This window comes from Engraulis encrasicolus, chromosome 15 (assembly GCF_034702125.1).
Source record: "Engraulis encrasicolus isolate BLACKSEA-1 chromosome 15, IST_EnEncr_1.0, whole genome shotgun sequence".
In the NCBI taxonomy this organism is placed as follows: domain Eukaryota; kingdom Metazoa; phylum Chordata; class Actinopteri; order Clupeiformes; family Engraulidae; genus Engraulis; species Engraulis encrasicolus.
This window is the reverse complement of record NC_085871.1, coordinates 50,056,688-50,078,276: the sequence shown is the minus strand read 5'-3', so window position 1 is coordinate 50,078,276 and position 21,589 is coordinate 50,056,688. Positions and strand designations below refer to the sequence as shown.

At 42.5% G+C, this 21,589-nt stretch overlaps 2 protein-coding genes across 3 annotated transcripts in view; both read right to left on the bottom strand.

Annotated features, from left to right (window-relative positions):
• LOC134464135 (zinc finger protein 721-like) overlaps positions 1–17,940 on the bottom strand; it is a 34,943-nt gene extending 17,003 nt beyond the window's left edge. Inside the window, exons 1-3 of one of the 2 annotated variants that reach the window (XM_063217593.1) lie at positions 17,849–17,940; positions 10,511–10,934; positions 10,032–10,395 (exon numbers count right to left, since the gene is read on the bottom strand). In XM_063217593.1, the coding sequence (XP_063073663.1) occupies positions 10,070–10,395; positions 10,511–10,907 (723 nt within the window). In that variant the 5' untranslated portion in view covers positions 10,908–10,934; positions 17,849–17,940 and the 3' untranslated portion in view covers positions 10,032–10,069. Of the gene's footprint in view, positions 1–10,031; positions 10,396–10,510; positions 10,935–17,848 lie in introns of those variants that run through there. The other variant, XM_063217592.1, reaches the window with a different exon arrangement.
• LOC134464157 (zinc finger protein 721-like) overlaps positions 2,670–21,589 on the bottom strand; it is a 31,866-nt gene continuing 12,946 nt past the window's right edge. Inside the window, 1 exon segment of the mRNA XM_063217619.1 lies at positions 2,670–4,793. Coding sequence (XP_063073689.1) covers positions 2,953–4,793 — 1,841 coding nt within the window. The 3' untranslated portion in view covers positions 2,670–2,952.

Below are 21,589 nucleotides of genomic sequence, written 5' to 3'. Positions count from 1 at the left end.
CACAAAATCCCAACCTAATTCAACAAACAGTTGCTGAGATATGACCTCACTTCCTGTTTCACCACTTTTACGACAATTTTGATTGGCTGTCACGGCAAAACTACAAAAGATATCTAATATTCCTTGAGACCCCATGTGTAGTTCAGTCCAGAGATACTATATACCAAGTTTCGGGCGAATTGGTCAAAAACTGCGGGAAAAATAGCATTTTTATTGAATTTTACAAAATTCAAAATGGCGGGAAAACTATCCAGGCGGAAAATGACGTCATAGAGTGCGTTGGATTCGTCTTGGCTCAAGGATTCCAGGGATACCAAGTTTATGAAAATTGGCCCAGCGGTTCAAAAGTTACTTGCAGAAATGTACCTGCAACTTTGACCTGCTGGTGGCGCTAGAGTGTTGTGGCTGGGGACCTATAAATCGCTGTGGGTGATGCTGATTCTGCCCCGAATGTGTGTGCCAATTTACAGCATTTTCCTACCTACGGTTCTATGGGCTGCCATAGACTTGCTAAGGAGAGGAAAGATGTCTACGTAATAATAATAATCGTAAGAATACCAGCTAACACTATAGGGGCCTTCGCCAGCTTCGCTGCTTGGCCCCTAAAAAGACAAAGAAACAAATTACAAAGTAAGCCAAACAAAAGAAAAGTGGGGGGGAAAGTACATAAACAGTCTTGGGATGATTGCCATGTGTAACCTCCCCCATGACAAAGGGGATGTCATGATGTAATTGTGCCTCTTGGGAAAATGCCTCTTCTGCAGCCTGATCAACCAGCCTAAATGTGAGATTGGATGTGTAATTTAGTCTGGCCCCGATGAATAGTACATCCGAAGACTGTTGATGAGAACAACACGTTGTCTTTCAAACCGTACCTGTGCCTATAGGCCAACGCTCTGACCAATCAGTGATATCTTTCTCGTGGATGTGCTTTCCCAGCGTTGCAAGCTTCATCGTCACTCCCTCAAAACTCTGCCCGCTTTGATTCAAAACAAATCTCTGCGTTGTGATTGGTTTGCCAGATTCAGGGCAATGCGTTCAAAATGTTCGACCAATCCGAGGCCAGACCCACTTGCAGGCAAAGCATTTTTGCCGTCCAGTGGGTGGCGCTGTTTTACTAGGCTACCTCTTCTGAAACTTTTCAACAATATTTCAATAAGCACACAAGTTATTTCCAAATTGTACATAGAGTAAGTTTAAAAACAACAACTGTTGGTGTTACAAAAGAAAACTTCTTAGTATAACTTCAGACATATTTTTCCAGTTTTGTGAAATTAAAATGAGTACGCCGCTGTGTTATAATGCCATACAGAGGATCATGATCTGATTCAGTACTCATGTTACATGCTCTTGTGGAATTCAGTTTCCAAATGATGGCGGCATTCGTTAAACCCCAAACCATGTCAGTCCCTCTACCATTCTTGACTGTAAACATGGGATGCTTTTTCTTTGTACTTCTCACTTGGTTATCACCACCCATGCTTGACACCATCTAAAACAACATGTTCATCATGGTCTCATCAGAGGCTTACAGGTTAAGGATATGGATTCCTGGAACCATGTCCTGTGGTCTGATGACACCAAGACAAGCACATTTGTTTTTAGACGTGTAAAGCATGTGTGGTGGTAACCATGTAAGTAGTACAAAGAAGTACATTGTATTCATCCTGTTAATGCAACTGTAGTCTATCGTTTACAGTGTATCATTGTGTTAATTGTAATGATTAACTGTAATGGTTGAATTAAACTAAATGGTCATTTACTATTCATTCTCCATTCCACCATTCCATTGTCTCATGTGTCATTCCGTTTAGGTGTCCTCATTCATTAACCCATTGGCACCGTTTGTCAATATTTACAAGACGCATGGGACAATGTTTTGTTCAAATACACACAAGGTGGGTGTTCTCGATTTTCAAAAAAAAAAGTTTGATTCGTCGACAATAATGTCAAACGAAATCCACCATGCTCGATTCTGCACACATCCGTTTAGCCATTTCACACAGGTAAGAAAAAAGACTGTGGTTAGCGAGACACGCTGTTACAGCGAACGTGATGTTCGGCTGAAAGGTAATGAAGAGATTTTAATCGAGGAAAGGAAATATGATTGAAGACCCTTTAGCTAGGGAGCAGGAGTGTGATTTGCCGCTGCCGTATGAAGAGGTGGAGGAGTGGCTTCCAAATAGTCTGGCAGTCAGCTAGATTTCGCCCCTGACGTTACCAAAAGTTCACTCCGACACTCTGGGCGATTGGCGAAGGTGCCAATATCTGAGGAAGCACGTCCTTTAGATATATTTCAGAATATTTTCACTGAGGAAGTTGCGGATATGCTGATAGCCTATTGGTGAGGCAGACAACGGTAGACATGCGGATTATAGACGCGCGGCCACACATCCAGCTCAAAGTGGAGCCCCGTCTCAAAATAGGATATAAAATAACTCATCGGTCTCTGCATAACGTTTGGAGGAATGAAACGGCCATACTCGCCGGTGGGAGAGCAAGTGTCTGTATCAGACAAATGTCCCCCGACTTATGGCAGAAATGACTGCCTTATATTTATAATATTAATAATGATTATTATGATTTAGTTATTGTCGGCTATTGTAACCGTAGCAACAGTAATAGCCTATAATAAATAGCAGCATCAAGCATTATCCTGAAAGCACATAAACCTTTTTTCAATCATTTGATTGAGATATGATTTCTTTAAGGAAAATGTATTAGTGTTAATGCTGAATGAGCATAATCCTGTGAAAGCAGAGGATTTTACCTTTTAAATGCAATTCATCCCATGTCCCTATGTGTTCCAGAGGCTGAGATATTGAATTTTTCATAGGAGTTTTCAACCAATTGTTCTAATCTCAGAAAACCCTCAGGCATTGGGGACCTTTTCTAAGAACTGGCTTAGGCGCCAATGGGTTAATACTGACCAGAATTACCCATCTCATTCCCTCATTGGTTTGAGAAATACAGTGAGTGGTGGGAAGTGATCATGTACACTCCTAAAACATTTCCTGCTGTCTTTGTATGAGTAGAGGTTTCCCCCACGTGTGTGTCTCCTGTGTGAAGCCTCTGGTGGATATTAAGGTCTGCTTTCCTCCTAAAGCTTTCTCCACAGTCAGCACATGAGAAGGGTTTCTCTACTGTATCAATGTGCTGGTGAAATATGAGGAGATTCTTAGTCTTAAAGCTCTTGTCACATTGGCTGCAAGTGTACGGCCTCACTCAAGTGTAACAGCGACTCATTTACTCTCTCAAGTGTGACGACAAGTGTGTCTTAAGGTGAGCAGACTGAAAGAAGCTCTTGTCACACTGACTACAAGCATACGGCCTCTCTCCAGTGTGAATGCGGCGATGTGCATGAAGGTGACCAGACAGAGAGAAACTCTTGTCACACTGACTGCAAGCATACGGCTTCTCTCCAGTGTGAATGCGACGATGTATGTGGAGTTTAGAAGATGACAAAAAACTCTTTCCACAATCTATGCATGAAAATGGCTTCTCCCCTGTGTGAACACGGTGGTGCATTTTGAGCTCTGCTTTTGACTTAAAGCTCTTGTCACACTGACTGCAAGCGTACGGCCTTTCTCCAGTGTGAATGCGACGATGTGCAAAGAGGGTAGAATACCGTGAGAAACTCTTTCCACAGTCTTTGCATGAAAATGGTTTCTCCCCTGTGTGAACAGGCTGGTGGGTTTGGAGTTCTCTTTTTGACTTAAATCTCTTGTCACACTGGCTGCAAACATATGGCTTTTCTCCAGTGTGAATGCGACAATGTGTGTGGAGGTGAGAAGACTGTGAGAAACTCTTTCCACAGTCAGTGCACGAAAATGGTTTCTCCCCTGTGTGAACACGTTGGTGGATTTGGAGTTGAGATTTTGTCTTAAAGCTCTTGTCACACTGACTGCAAGAGTACGGCCTCTCTCCAGTGTGAATAAGGCGATGTGTGTGGAGGTTAGAAGAATGTGAGAAACTCTTTCCACAGTCAGTGCATGAAAATGGTTTCTCCCCTGTGTGAACACGCTGGTGCATTTGGAGCTCATCTTTTCTCTTAAAGCTCTTGTCACACTGACTGCAAGGGTACGGCTTCTCTCCAGTGTGAATAAGGCGATGTCTGTGGAGGTTAGAAGAAAGTGAGAAACTCTTTCCACAGTCAGTGCATGAAAATGGTTTCTCCCCTGTGTGAACACGGTGGTGCATTTGGAGCTCTGCTTTTGACTTAAAGCTCTTGTCACACTGACTGCAAGCATACGGTCTCTCTCCAGTGTGAATATGATTATGGGTGTGGAGGGCAGAGGAATCTGAGAAACTCTTCCCACAGTCTTTGCATGAAAATGGTTTCTCTCCTGTGTGAACACGCTGGTGCATTTGGAGCTGTTGTTTTGACTTAAAGCTCTTGTCACACTGACTGCAAGCGTACGGTCTCTCTCCAGTGTGAATGCGACGATGTGTGTGGAGGCGAGAGGACTGTGAGAAACTCTTTCCACAGTCTTTGCATGAAAATGGTTTCTCCCCTGTGTGAACAACACGCTGGTGGATTTGGAGTCCATCTTTTCTCTTAAAGCTCTTGTCACACTGACTGCAAGTGTACGGCTTCTCTCCAGTGTGAATGCGGCGATGCATCTGGAGGGCAGTAGCCGTTGAAAAACTCCTTCCACAGTCTAAGCATGAAAATGGTTTCTCCCCTGTGTGAACACGCTGGTGGACTTGGAGCTTATCTTTTCTCTTAAAGCTCTTGTCACACTGATTGCAAGCGTATGGCTTCTCTCCTGTGTGACTGCGGCGATGCAACTGGAGGGTAAAAGCCATTGAGAAAGTCTTTTCACAGTATAAGCATGAAAATGGTTTCTCCCCTGTGTGAACACGGTGGTGGTTTCGGAGATTTTTTTTTGTTCTAAAGCTCTTGTCACACTGGCTGCAAGGGTACGGCCTCTCTGTAGTGAAGGCAGCAGAATGTGTTTTTCCACTAAACTCCGCTCCGCTGGAACTGCAGAGTAGCAAGTGCCCTGTGAAGAGTTAAATGGAAATTAATATTAGTCACAACGGTGTGTAAAGATTTATCCCTGCCACTTTCTGTTCTTTGCAGAGATTATTTAATGCAGTCCGCATCAGCCATTTCTATTACCAGCGTTCTGAGAGAAAAATCGAATTAAACTGCGGTAGTCCTGTCCGAAAAGGGCTGAAGACAATAAACATGTCTTTTCCTTCAATACTTGTGTTGCTGCAGATATGAAGATATTCATTTGGAAACAATTAAAAAAACACTTCCATAACTCCATCATGGAAAACACTTTAGAACACAACAACACAGAACTTCAGCAAAATCATTGAAACTGCCACAGATTTCATGTCTTAAAGTGATACTGTCCCATGTTTGGAAATAAGCTTATTTTACACCTCCCTTGAGTTAAATAATATGGTTTTACCGTTCTTCTGTACTTTCAACCGTTTTCTAGTTATGGCACTGCAAATTTTACCTCCAAGCTAACAGTTAACATTGAATCCTATGAGACCAGTTAGCCGTGAGCTAACTGGTCCCTAACCTAACGGCTAACCCTAACCCTTACCATGGAGGTAAAATTTGCACAGCTATACCTAGAGAACGTTTGAAAGTACAGGAGAACGGTAAAACCATATTATTTAACTCAAGGGGAGGTGTAAAATAAGCTTATTTCCAAAAATGGGACAGTATCACTTTAAGGGTCTGTGTACATTTCACAGAATTCTGGCTGCTTTACGCTGCCATGCACCCCATCCAGGCCCGAGAGGAAGGTAGGCCGAGGCAACCCAGCATTTTATACAGGGACTGTCTGTCTTTAACCCATTTCATCTAAACAACTCTGGGTCAAACACACATCACAAATAATTAATTTAGGAGTGATTCTACGATTCGACTGCACTTTTAAGTCCATGGATTTTATTTGCCAATTCCACTATTCAACTATTAACTGCTTCCAATGATGTTTTGGACATTAGCACACATTTATCGCTCATATAATACAGAAAGTGTAGACATGGCATTATTTCCCTCAGCAAGAATGAATATTTAATACTGGTTTTGGGCGTTTTCATGCCGTCCTGTTTTCCAAAAGGGTGGGAGACGTGACGCCTTGTTTTTTCGTAACATTGGTTAAGAAGCTACAAAACTGTTATTTTTCCTTTAAAAAACATATGTCAATGAAAGAAGATGTGGTACATTATGTTTCATATTAGTCTTAGATGAGAAGAAACATTTTTGTTAAAGATGGCCTCTCAACGTCATTTAATTAATATTGCCGTGTTCCCCATTGTTATTGAATGTGTTACGCGTTGGTCCTGTTTTAAAAAACGTTCTGGTTGCTTTGTTTCAAGACGTTTTTGCAAGCTGGCAAGGTGGCTTGTGGAGAAACGAGAGAGTGTTCCGTGTTTCTCGTGGAAATGCGTCTCTGATTGGCTCACTCCTCCTGCTCTCGAAGAAACGCGTCTCTGATTGGCTCAGTCCTCCAGTTTTTGGAGAGAATGTAATGGGAAACAGAGTCGCCACTTCCCCGGGTGGTACTGCACTATAGGGGCGCCAGCGGAGGCGTGCAGGCTCCATTCAGGGCTGTGCTCTTTCGACAGCGACCCCTAGGCTTGCTGCAGGCACGGAGCAACCAGAGTGAGCTGGCTTTATGTATGAGGCTTTGTGCTGTGTGTGTACCTGAGAGTAGCAACCAGCTGATAGCTAAGCTAAGCTATGTTTCGGGCCACCAGACGTTGCTTGTTTTGAAAACAAGCAGAAAAAAATTACTCGACATGTTTTTAGATAAATGGGTCGATATAAACCTTTGTCGGTAACTTGGGGTGACCGTCCGATCTTCGAAAGGAGTGAGTAAAACTGAGTTTTATCGGAAGTTGGCCTTTAAGATTTATGTAAAGGTTTATATGTCAAATATCCTGCGGTGTGACTGTAACATTAATGAAACCTGGAATATAATATATATATAAATTAACCAATAACATTTTGAATAATGTATGAAGCATTTGGCATGATTACATACATATTACACAATATATGTGAATGTGAAAAAAACTCAAGACAGTAATATTAACTACAAGTTCAATTTCGTAACACAAATTGCGTCCTGTGGGGTGACAAGTATGGCAATGTTTGTGAATGGGCAGATGCAAGGCCAACTACAAGGGTCTTCAAGACTGGCTCCTAACCAGTCAATACCTCAGTTATTGGAGAGTGCTGTGGAAGTTTAAGGTGACTCTAAACCTCTTAATATGTCTTCATATTGCAATGTTTCTGTCACACAATGCTTAGGTTCATTTTATGGTGTCCTGTGGTGTGACTGCTCTTATAGGAGGAAAAAAGTTTTTTTTATAAATGAAAACACATATTAAGATTAAACACAACATCATTATCAAGTTATCATGAGCTCAAATGTCAGTCATGTATACAAAAGGATTAAAATGGCATTAATGCAGTGAATTCCCTGTGGTGTGACTCCATTTTCCTGCGGTGTGACATGCCTATGCAATGTGTTGATGCAAGACACATTTCTCCAAAAATGGCAAAAATAAGGTGAAATTCCACAGACCACTAAGTGCTTTATTTTTTCAATTCTTTCTCAATTTTTATCCATAATTTTTTTCAGGAATTAGAAAAACTTTTTTTTTTTCAAATGTCAGATGCAGTCTTCATATTAGCATGTAAAGAAACTTGTTTTGCCCAAGACAATTGCAAATGTTGATTCACAGTAATCATCACAATATGACAAAACTGTCAGAAAGACCACTGTTCTTTCCATTATACATGAAATTTGCCATATTGTGTGTGTACACGAAAACGGTGTTAACCATGTCACAGCCTGAAACCCCCTCCATATATCAGTAATGGTTTGGTCTTAGGCCATACGAATAACATCATGTGATGTCATAACCTCTTTGGCAGGATATGGGAAGACTTTTTGGAACATTTTGAGATCCATCCTTCCATAATTTAATCCATTCTTTTTCATGTTCTCATAGCGGGAAAAGTGCCTGTCAAATGTGTTATCAACATATTCATAAGAATCTCAAAGTGTTACCGTCAATGGTGTTACAATTAGCTATGACAGTTGAGGAGGAGTATGTTTTTGCCAATTTATCTCCATATTGACAGACAAACAAACAAAATAATTTGTGTTCTAGGGAGATGGGTTTGTCTGCTCTGTTTTTTCTCTTAAAAAAGTGCCGACTTGTTCCCCTGCACTGTTGACCGTAACACAATTGAGTAACACAGTTGACTGTTTTGAAAGTGTTTTTGTGCTATTGATCCCTTATGTGTTGGAAAAATCCTATGAACAGACACTAGGGATTATCTCTGGAGAAGGAAGTCTTGTGTAAGGAGGGTGACTACATTCAAATCAGACGTTACAGGGATTTATAATGAAAAATGTGTCAGTCTGTATCACAGTGAATCATAAAATCCTACTTATGAAGCTCAACAATCACATTTTCTATATCAGTTGCACAGATTAATGACAACATTATTGCTAAGGGAGATAAGCACTTTCAAACGTATGTTGTTTCAACTCTGTAGTAGTTTTATATATGTTTGAAATGACATAGTATTTGTCCATAACACTGTTGACAAAATAATCAAGCAAATGTTCGCTTTCATTAGAGTATTTATCAAATGATTTAAGATTAAGCTTGGCAATTTGTTTGTTTGGAAACTTAAATATATACACTATGTAAACATCTAGGTCATTTAGTTGAAAAAAATACTGATAATTGACATTTTGCTTTTGCCAAAAGCGCAGGCGAGTCGTAGAATCACTCTTAGACATACACATGCATTTTTGCATGTTCTGCAGTTCAGTATGCATTATTAAATAACTTATTATACTATTTGAATTTTGAATAAATGTAAAAAGAAAAGTATCAAAGCTTTCTGACTTGCAGTTGTAACATATTTTATGTAACCAGTTCGGATCTCGGATCTTCCGATACAGCTGTGAACTGTGGTGACCACATACTAGTTCAAAATGATACTTGGGTGGTTGACGTTTAAGGGCGTAACGCAAAACAAAAAAAAAGTTTTTCAAATTCCTTAAAAAAATGATGGATAAAAATTGGAAAAAAAATTTAAAAAAATAAAGCACTCAGTGGTCTGTGGAATTTCACCTTATTTTTGCCATTTTTGGGGAAATGTGTCCTGCATCAACACATAGTATAGGCATTTCACACCGCAGGAAAATGGAGTCACACCACAGGGAATTCACTGCATTATGGCCATTTTAATCCTTTTGTATATATGACTGACATCTGAGCTCATGCTAACTTGATAATGATATCGTGTTTAATCTTAATATGTGTTTTCATTAATAAAAAAAAACTTTTTTCCCTCCTATAAGAGCAGTCACACCACAGGACACCATAAAATGAACCTAAGCATTGCGTGACAGAAAGATTGCAATATGAAGACATATTAAGAGGTTAAGAGTCACCTTAAACTTCCACAGCACTCTCCAATAACTGAGGTACTGACTGGTTAGGAGCCAGTCTTTAAGACCCTTGTAGTTGGCCTTGCAGCTGCCCATTCACAAACATTGACATACATGTCACCCCACAGGACGCAATTTGTGTTACGAAATTGAACTTGTAGTTAATATTACTGCCTTGAGTTTTTTCCACATTCACATATCTTAATCTAAAGTTAAGATTTATGCAATCATGCCAAATGCTTCATACATTATTCAAAATGTTGTTGGTTAATTTATATATATATTGTTATATATTGTTTCATTAATGTTACAGTCACACCGCAGGAAATTTGACATATAAACCTTTACATAAATCTTAACAAAAATGTTTCTTCTCATCTAAGACTAATATGAAACATAATGTACCACATCTTCTTTCATTGACATTTGTTTTTAAAGGAAAATAACAGTTTTGTAGGTTTTTAACCAATGTTACGAAAAAACAAGGCGTCACGTCTCCCACCCACTTATACACGTGTTTGAGTAAAATGAACATTGCTGTTTCACTCTATTAACTACCGACAACATTTCCTCTGAATTTCACATTAAATGTGTAATTTGGAGTTTATTTGGATTTATGTCTTACCAGATCTCTTCCTTGGCTCGGCATCTCTGTGATTCTCCTCATTGTTCTCCTGCCGTCCTTGTGGTCTACAGCAGTCCACCAGCACTACAGATACGCTCCTCAGACTGTACAGAGAACGCAGGGTCTCCTCGTTGTCCTCTTTTACGCTCCTCAGCTGAAGTGGAGAACCGGGGAACTGTTCGGTCTCTTCTCCTTCTATGTTCAGCTGTTCTGGAGAAGCTAAGCTGAGCTCCTCTGTTTCTTCTATGACGCTCCTCATCAGCTGGAGTGGAGAATTGACTTCTGCAGAGGCCATATTTGAGGTCTCCTCTAAACCTTTAAAAGTGAACAGAAATAGCATGACAATTACTCCACACACACACACACACAATCCAGCTAACCCTTGAAATTGATATTTTAGCTATAGGTTTGTATGAGATTACGGTTTTACCACATCTCTTCCTTGGCTCGGCATCTCTGTGGTTCTCTTCATTGTTCTCCTGTCGTCCTTGTGGTCTACAGCAGTCCATCAGCACTACAGATACGCTCCTCAGACTGTACAGAGAACGCAGGGTCTCCTCGCTGTCCTCTTTTACGCTCCTCAGTTGAGGTGGAGAACCGGGGAACTGCTCTGTCTCTTCTCCTTTTATGTTCAGCTGGGATGGAGACGCAGGGAACTCTTCTCTCTCTTCTCCTTTTATGTTCAGCTGTTCTGGAGAACCAGGGAACTCTTCTCTCTCTTCTTTTATGTTCAGTTGTTCAGGAGAATCAGCTAATCTGAACTCCTCCGTCTCTTCTTTGATGCTCCTCATCAGCTGGAGTGGACAGTTGACTTCTGCAGAGGCCATCTTAGCAGTGTTCTACAGACCTTGAAACTGGACAGAAACATCATGACAATTATTGGCAAAATTTGTCTCCTTTTACATTTGCAATCCAACCTCACAGTAATGGCGGTGCAAGCCTAAACCAGCATGCTAGGAACAAGGTAATGAGTGTAGAAGATTAAATCAGCAGGACCATGGATAGTAGTATCTGTATTATCGATCGATTTTAATGTGTAGACCAGGGGTTCCCAACCTTTTTCAACTTGGGGCCCACTCGAAATTGTCAAAAATGTTCGGGGGCCACCTCTGACCCAATTAAGAACAAAACTCAAATAAATCAACAGTAACACATACCAAAATATGATTATTATTTTTATGATTAATGATTTAATGATTTCAAGGCCCACTTGGAATACCTTTAGGGCCCACCAGTGGGCCTCGGCCCATAGGTTGGGAACCAATGGTGTAGACCATTTATTGACCCGTTTAGAAGTCACATCCTCACTGATTGTTGACTCTCTAAGACACACCCGCACAGAAGTGCACACTGCACATAATGAAATTGCATTCATGCCATGCTCAGAGTGCCTCTGTCATGGAGGACGATGGGGAGAGCACTGGTTAATTACTCCCCCACCAACCTGGCAGGTCGGTAGTTGAACCGACAACCTTTGGGCTACAAGTCTGATACCCTAACCCCTCAACCATGAACTCCCTTGCGGCCCCACAAGGGCTCCCTCGTCCTCCACTTTGAAAACCCATATTTATGACTTAATTATTTATTCTGTTGTGTAAAACCAGTGACTGCCCGTATTTATGCCTTCATTATTTCTTCTGCTTATCATTGAGAAGCATGGCATGACACTTACTGTCTTTTGCATTTCATTAATTCTTACATGTGTATTACTATGTAAGAACGCTTAAACTTAAGTTTCTTACTTTCAGAATTACAGTGCAACATGATATTATTCTTACAATACATACTTCTGTGCATTTCATTGTGCACCTTGTAAACATGAAATGGTGATGGCAGTCAACATATGCGATTGGAGATGTGATGTCAAACTGTGCCTGTGAGAAATGCCTTTGTAATAAGGTCTTTTATTCATTTTCATTCAATAAATTTCTTCAAAACACCACAAACAATTTCAGAAATTCTAGTGGTAGCCATTCAATGTCTCTAGGATTTTTATTTTTAATTTACTTAACTCTTGTTTCACATGTAACGCAAGCCTTTCATTTCTACGCCTTCATCAACACAAGAACATGACCTTTTTCTCCACAAGCCTCATTGCGCGCTCAGATGGGGAAAAAACACTTGAAGCCTTTGGGAACCGTGAAGTCCACAATAGCAGCGGCTTGAAAAGGTGTTGGCTTATCCTTAACGCAGGTCTGAAGAAGCAGTCACACGCTACCAAAATGCTATCCTGTTGAAAAAGTAATCCAACACTAGATGGACATCTTGTTGTGACATTGTGAACAATGACACAGCAAACGCATGGCATAATCAAAGATAAAGGCGTTCCAACAACACTACAGCATGGCTAAGTTTTAGTGGAGGCTTTTCTTCGGAAAGCGCAGTGTAGCACGATCAATGTTCAACTTCAACGTGTAGTAGCCTAGGGCAAGGAAAAAAAACGTGTAGTAGGCCTACCAGAGAAATGAACGCGGTTGCGGCTGTTGTGATATGTGATCTAACTGCACTATTACCCTACGCGGAGTAATATATAGAATGTTGGCCGCGCAGTTGCACTATATTCTGTAATGTGTCTATCGGTTGTTGTTAGTTACCAGTTGCCCAGTAAACAGTAATCAGCTGAGCTTTATATCCGAGACTCCTCGTCCTTGTGTCTTAAGTTATTATTATACAATAACACTTCATGGTGGCAGCGGAAAAGGATCGCTAATAACGCCATACATCACTGCTTTGCCTGACGGAAGTAAACAAGATTGTCCGTGGATAACTTTGTTTTCGCCACCGGTGAAACCCCAACGGCAAGCTAAGTGGCTAACGGTTTACGCTCGAGCCCAGTAAGGTAAACAATGGCTTCACATCTACCAACAATGAACTGGTCGGACCCAGATCTAAGCGAAGCAATAGCACTTTTTAAGCAAAAGATGTGCCTTTACATAGAGGATGAGGAGATAACCGATGAAGCTAAGAAAGCTAGGAAAATATGCCGAGGCATAGGAGACGAAGGACTTAAAAGACTTAATGCTAGCGGACTCAGCGACGAAAATAAAAAGAAACCGGAACAGTTATGGACGTTTTTCGAAGGACAGTTAAAATTAAACGTGAACTTTAGGATACACAGACTTCAATTAATGCAATACAGACAGAGACCCGACGAAAGTATCGATGACTTCATTACGAGAGCCCGAACGCAGGCGCTGAAATGTCAGTTTGACGACGCTGAACTGAATGAGCGCCTTATTGAGCTCATTATAGCCAGTACCCCTCACGACGCGCTGAGGAACGATCTGTTCAGCAAACCCAAAGGCTACTCCATCGCCGAAGTGTTAACAGAGGGGAGGAAATACGAGGCGCTGTCAGCTGGCAACGAGCAGTTAAACCAACTGGGCATGACCACTGCCGAAAAGGTCCACGCCATCCACCGAGGACGGGCATGCCAGAACTGCAGCAGAACCCATCCACCGCGTCAGTGCCCTGCCTACAACGACGAATGCTCTGCGTGTGGTGCGAAGGGACACTGGGCGAGGTGCTGCAGGAAGAACAGACAACAACAGCCAGGCTACACTCCACAGAGATCAAGTAAGCCCCGACCACCACCACCACCACCACCAAACAAGCACTACTACAATCAACACCAGGCAGCCAGGGGGAGATACAAGCCACACCATAGAGCCAGAGTCGATGCAGTCGACTGTGAGGACTCAGAGGATGAAGACTACTACCAACAGTTCCACTCCATTACCATCAGCGAGAAATGCATGCACAGCATCAGCAGCAATTCACCCAGAGACGAAGCCTACACGACACTCAGCGTGAAGCCACCCGATGTACCAGGCCATGGACACACACTCAGGCTGAAAATTGACACAGGGGCATCGGGGAACACCCTTCCACTGCGAACATTCAGGCAGATGTATGGCAACGACACAAGTGCATACCAACGCCTGCAGAAAACCAACATGAAGCTGTCAGCATACAGTGGACATGAAATACGATGCCTTGGTACCATCAACATCCCGTGCCAGTACAAGGACTCCAGATGGGTGAGCACCAAGTTTTATGTTGTGGACGTACCAGGGCCCGCTGTTGTTGGATTACCCACCAGCGAGCTGCTTAACCTTGTGACACTGCATGTAGACACTGTAAAGAGAAAGACTGGCAACATCAAGAAAGAAAGACAACCACCACAACATTTGAAAGTAACCACCTGTACTGACCTCATGAGAGCGTACCCCAATCAATTCGACAAAATTGGCAACTTTGAAGGAACTGCAAAGCTCTTACTGAAGCCCGACGCCGAACCATTCATAGACCCACCACGAAAATGCAGCATTCATATTAAAGACAAGCTCCAAGGTGAACTCGACAAGCTCGTGCAACAAGACGTCCTGAGAAAAGTAGAACACCACACCGACTGGTGCTCCAGCCTCGCGTACAGCACGAAAAAAGACGGATCCCTGCGCATCTGCCTCGACCCTCAAAAACTCAATGCCAGCCTGAGGAGATGCCCACACAAGATACCCACCGTGGAGGAACTGAATCCCAGGTTCGCAAATGCAAAGATCTTCAGCAAGCTGGATGCGAAAGCAGGATACTGGTCCATACATCTGGATGAAGAGTCCCAAATCCTCACGACGTTCCGCACTCCCTTCGGCAGATACTGCTGGAAACGTCTGCCATTCGGGCTGAGTGTGTCTCAGGATCTCTTCCAGGCCAAGATGGACCAAATCCTGGAGGGACTCCAGGGCGTGGCCAGCATCGCAGATGACATCGTTATCTATGGGAAAGATGAAGAGGAGCACGACAAGAACCTGACAGCACTGATGGAGCGCGCTGCAGAGGCAGGTATGGTGTTTAACAGTGACAAGTGTGTCATCAAACAGAACAATATTTCATTTTTTGGCAACCTGTACACTGACAGTGGCATTAAACCTGACCCCGCAAAGATTAGAGACATTCAAAAAATGCCAACACCACGAAACAAAGATGAGCTACACAGATTTTTAGGCATGTTAACCTACCTTGCCACATACATACCAAAATTTGCAGAGAAAGCGCACACACTGAGAGGACTGCTAAAAAATGACGCCTTGTGGCTGTGGGAAGCTGACCACCAGAAATGCTTCGACGACTTGAAATCTGCCATCACAGAGGATGCGTGCCTGAAGTACTACGACGCCAGCACACCCCTGACACTGGAAGTGGACGCATCACGAAAGGCCTTGGCATAGCACTGGTGCAGAACAACAGACCCATCGCTTTCGGATCCAAGACCCTGACCGACTGCCAATCCAGGTACAGCAACATAGAACGTGAGATGCTTGCAATTGTGTATGGAATGCAGAGATACCATACTTACCTGTATGGGAAGTCATTCACTGTGATTACAGACCACAAGCCACTCGTCACCATCTGCTCCAAGCCACTGCATGCTGCACCACCCCGACTCCAGCGCATGCTGATCAAGACCCAAGGCTACAACTACGAAGTGAGATACCGACCTGGCGCTGAAATGGTCCTGGCAGACACCCTCAGCAGACTTCCAAACCCAGAGAACGACGGCGACATCGAGCTGGATGAGCGGATAGACGGCATCGACGCACAGTTTGAAGATCCAGAGAGGCTCACCATCGCCATTGTCAACTTTTCACCTGAAAAACAGGACTCTCTGCGAAGCCAAACTGCTGACGATCCAAACCTCTGCGCGCTGACAGAACTCATCCAGCAGGGATGGCCTGAAAACATCAAGGACTTACCCAAAGAGCTACGCCAATACTGGTCCTTCAGAGATGAACTTTCCACGGAGTCAGGAGTCATCTTCAAAGGGAGACAGGTACTTATCCCTGACACCATGACTGCAGACATACTCGCACAATTACACATAGCACACCAAGGCATAGAGAAAACACGTAGACTGGCAAGAGAAAGTGTGTATTGGATTAACATGAATGATGACATTGAAAGAGTTTGCAGATTATGCGATGTGTGTAAGGAAAACCAAGATGCCAACCCAAAACAGCCTCTCAAGCCACATGAGATACCATCCAGGCCGTGGCAATCTATAGCCTCTGACCTGTTTGAAACCAATGGACGCCACTACCTATTGACTGTAGACAGATACACAAAATACCCCCTTGTTGATGAAATGCCCACTCCAGTATCCAGTCATGCAATCACACAAAAAATGCAGTCCTACATGTCTCTGTTTGGCCGGCCAGACGAAATCCTTACAGACAATGGAGCACAGTATATGGGACAATCTTTCCAAGCTTTCGTGAAAAAATGGGGAATCACACATGTCACCAGCTCTCCCCACTACCCCAAAAGCAACGGGTTCATTGAAAGGCATGTCAGACACATCAAAGGCATCGTCAAGAAGACACTTCAGGACAAAAGCGACCTCCACATTGCCTTGCTGCAAGTCAGGGCAACACCAATCGACAGCAAGCTGCCTTCACCTGCAGAACTGCTCTTCGGCAGGCCTGTCACCACCCTACTGCCAAGCCGAGCAGAGCCGGGGAAAGAACAACACCATCAACACCTGGCCCACCGAGCAGCTGCGATGAAGGACCACCACGACCGCAGCTGCCGCAGAGAACTGCCTCCACTCCAGCCTGGACAGCATGTCACAGTGTGGAACAAGGAGAGGAGGACCTGGCACCCAGCAGTCGTCCAGCAGAAATGCCAGGAGCCAAGGAGCTACATCGTCCAGACACCCAATGGGCGCATGCTGAGGCGCTGCAGGAGTCACCTACGGGGCCCCTACAACACACCCGCACCCACACAACAGCACACCACACAGACACAGCAACAGCACGCCACACAGACACAGCAACAGCACACTACACAAGCACAACAACAGCACACTACACAAGCACAACAACAGCACACTACACAAGCACAACAGCACACTACACAAGCACAACAACAGCACACTACACAAGCACAACAACAGCACACTACACAAGCACAACAACCTGCTGTGAGCAGAACACACCTGGCAATGCCACAAAGGCTGGGTGAACGGCGAGGTCACAGTGAACAGACAGAGACTGCACCATCCTGTGAACCTGTAAGTAGAGCACCACTAAACACCAACTACCCTCCGCCAGTCCGTACACGATACGGAAGGGATGTGGTCAAGCCAGCGCGCTTTAAGGACTACGTCCAGTAAGACATGTTTTTCAACTTTGTTCAGCTAAGAGACTGAGTGAATGATTTTCTAAATGGAAAAAAAAAAAGAGTTCCAGTTGTCAATTTATAGTGATTACCAAAATTGAACAATATCAGTCAATATGTCAATATGTCTTGAATTAATTTAATATGCTTACTCCTTTGAATTATATGGGTTACAACAATGCATTAACATCAGCATTGTAGGAAGTGTGAAGGTAACTTGATAGAAAAAAAACATGCATATATAATTTGCCTTTTGCTTAACAGTGAAGTTGAACTTTTTAAATGAAATATTTATGGTTGAAGTAATATGAAGTTAATGTATAAGCTTAGAACTTAATGAAATATTTTAGTTAAACAGGGGGGATGTTGTGATATGTGATCTAACTGCACTATTACCCTACGCGGAGTAATATATAGAATGTTGGCCGCGCAGTTGCACTATATTCTGTAATGTGTCTATCGGTTGTTGTTAGTTACCAGTTGCCCAGTAAACAGTAATCAGCTGAGCTTTATATCCGAGACTCCTCGTCCTTGTGTCTTAAGTTATTATTATACAATAACACTTCAGCAGCTACATAACTAACGGACCTACCTCCACTTTTTCGACTTATCCAAAAGCAGTCAGGGTTTTTTGTCGTCTGAAGAAATATGACTGTAAAGCGGCGGGCCTTTAAATGCGCTTTCTGTGGGTGCATCCCAATATGCGACCTTGCTTCCTCCACTTGTGCTTGTGGCCTCGCCCCGCCTCCTGGCCCCTCCTCCGTGGAGAAAACAATAAAGTTTCCCAGCTGTCAGCCTAGCCAAAATAATTTTTGGGGGACTATTCTTCATTCATCATCCAGTTTGCAAATGAGAAAATGACTTTACAATTGCGCTTTTGCAAGATATTGAATTCATTTTCCGTTGTCAGTGACATCATCATGAGATCACAAGCAGGCAAGTGAGCAAGGGAGGAGGGAAGTCCGCATATTGGACTCCACTCCATACCACAAACAATGGAAATGTAGTCTACACGTGTTCCAACACTTTTCGGTTGTGTTTGTTTTGATTTCTTTCCTTGAGTGTAAGGAAGGAAGTGACGAAGGACCAAAACGTGGTCATCTTGTATATCAAAATAAATCTCCACTTCAAAATAAAACCACAACCGCTCTACATAGACCTCTCTGGTAAAACGTGTGACTAATACTACAGGCATATAATAATAATAATAATAATAATAATAATAATAATAATAATAATAATAATAATAATAATGATTTAAAAAATATATTATTATTAATAATAGTTTAGTTTAGTTTAGTTTATTTAGTTTAGTTCAGCAGGGACCATGCACAATACACATTGATTACAGAAGTAAAAAGATGGCTTGTGCCAGATTATAGCTATATAGCTAATTTCCATCTGCAGTCCCTGGACAGGTAAAACAAATATTAAAATACAATAACATAGACAAGATATAAACAAGTAAGCACATCCATAGGCCATAGGTCAAACACACACACACACACACACACACACACACACACACACACACACACACACACACGCACACGCACACACACACACACACACTAAAATGGCATACAGTGTGAGTCATATTTTAAAAACATATGATTAATGTTGACAAGACTGGTTGGTTAATATCCATTTTTTCACACCCCTTGAGAAGGCCTGATAATCAGTAATACTTTTTAAGTTACTGGGTAGACTATTCCATGTTTTGGTTGCCCTGAAGGAGAAGGCTGACTGAGCAAAAGCAGTTCGTCGGATTGGGAGACTACAATCACCCCTAATGGTGGATCTTGACGTTCTGCTCATCAATTCAGAGCAGGGTTGAACAAATGTTCTTAGGGGTGGGGGTGCTGCATAATAACAATAATATTAAGCCAGAAATAGCAGAATCTGTTAAAGGGGTTTCACAATTAAGTAAAGGAAGAATTGCTCACTGTATGTCTTGTCTTGGCCATTTATTCAACATCTTTTTTACAGCAATATAAGCAACATGTACCACTGTATCCTGCAGTGCATGCTGTTATGATGTTTATTGCATAGAAAAGGTTCAGGGTTGGGAAGCAATCACGATGTAAAGCTCTGTCTGACATGTAGGCCTACTGTAGCCCACCATGACTGTATCCTGCTGTGCTGTTAATGCTGTTATGATGCTTATAAACTAATGCGTATCCTACAGAGGGCTCAGGCCTATTAACATGCAACAGCAATATTAAGATTCAAGATTTGTTTATTACGTTTTATTATAGGTTTGAAGCCAATAAAGATTTTAAAAAATGTTGTGTTTTTGTGTCCTCAAAAAGATTTAAAAAGATTAAAGAGAGAGAGAGGGGGGGGGATGGAAAAAGTGCAAAAAAAGTGCCTTGTTGTCTTCAACATGTGTTTCAGCCATCTTAACTGATTGGTGGAAGAAACTACTTTGGAGTCTGGTAGTGTGAGATTTCAGACCTCTAACACCAGAGGCAATAAAGGACTACTCTCCTGTTTCCACCAGAGCGGCCCATCGAGAGCTCCACAGGGTCAATACCCACGGCCGGTCACCCAAATATCCCTTTCAGACAGCTTCCTCTTGCGTCCAGAGAAAATCCTATTGGATGTGGTTCATCCTTCTTGGTGGTATGTAGACATTACCTTGGGTATCATGGCTCTTGATACATCACAAAGACTTGCTGTCTCAGTCAAAGATGCGAACAGTTACACGTGCACCAAGAATTTCTCCTTTTTGATCTCTGATTGGTCACCCATAATGTTGTGTGCATTGTGAAATTCTGAGCAAAACTGTGCTCTTACCCTGCTAACCTTCACACTTCACTTTACTGGTGCAATGTGCAATTAATGAAGATAAGCCAACAGGCTGGTCCAATTGAGCCATGAAACTTCTGACACTAAAATGACAGCTGTGCTCTTTTATTTTACACTTTATCAGAGTATTATGGCGCTGCACTTTGTGGACTTGCACTGCCATCTTGTGGTCAGACCGAGCTGCTGCATGGTGCTGCCAGTTAAAAAACATCAGGTCATGTTACAATTTGCAATGTGCAATTAACTCATTGGCTGCCAGCCATTTTCATAAAAGAGTACATCGGAGTGCCAGAGATTTTTCAGCATTTTGGGCGTTTTTTGGAGGCTCACAGAAAATTGAGTTCTGTGTCTATGTCAACACCATACCTATCAAAACACAGATTAGACGCTCATCTGTCATCAGAAAAAACGGTGTCTCTCTACCCCTTTCCGTTCTTTCATAATCATCTGTTGAAATTAAGTGGAATTCGCCAAAATGCTGCTTTCTAGCCAAAAGGCTGAGAAAACGCCATTTGAAGTAGAACTATAACTGCAAACGTTTTTGCCCATAATGGCATCATCCTAACAACTCCAAACCTATCAGATGCTATTACAGAGTCTTCTGTCATCTGTAGCCTGAACAAAAGATCGTTTGTATGACCTTTTCAACCTAATATACTGAAATATAACGGGGGTGGACTCGAAAACAAGGGTGTTTTGGTTTAGTTGCTGGCGCGCAGAATGATTCATGACAGCAGGTGCCCCTAACTCCGGGAACTCCCTCCCTCCCCCTCCCCCTCTGATTGTGCGCTCTCTCTTTCTCCCCTGGAGAAAGAATAACAGCTGGTTTATTTCCTCATCATAGTACCGTGTTGTGTCTTGTGGGGGAGGGAGGCAGGTAGGCAGGCAGCTCCGCTTAGCGTAGCTTACTGCAGCTTCTTTGGCAGAGCGGACAATTTGCAGATTGATGAGTACTGTCATCATGGTTCTGCTATAGTGATCTTGTCATATATTGTTCAATGAATTTTCTTTCTTTTGTGATTCTTACTGATCACATATCCAACATTTCACAAGCCGATTGGAGTGGTGAAGGCTAGCTGGTCTGAGGCTAAGTGCAATGCTTTCTCATGTGAGCTGAAAGCATCTGACCAGACACAAAGTCTACTCTGTTCCAAGAATCTGCAACCCCCCCCCCCCTGTCTTGTTTGATGATACAGTAAGCTGATCATACTATACAGATCCATAAATATAACTGTAGAATGAGTAAAAATAGTTGACTTACCAAAGATCCTTTATTTAGGCTTATTTGTAAGTTGTTAGCGATTTCGTGCTAGCTAGCTAGCTAGCGTAGCAAACTTTATAGCCAAACATTTCCCAACTGAGGTGACACATCACCACTAGTCCCGTGCATTCTCCTGTTAGATGATATTTTGTAAGCATCATCCTGATGTTGTGTAGACTGATCACATTATCCAAAATGAAAGCAGATCATCTCATGGTGTATTTTTGGAAAGCTAGGTACAATGCCTTCTAGCTAGATAGC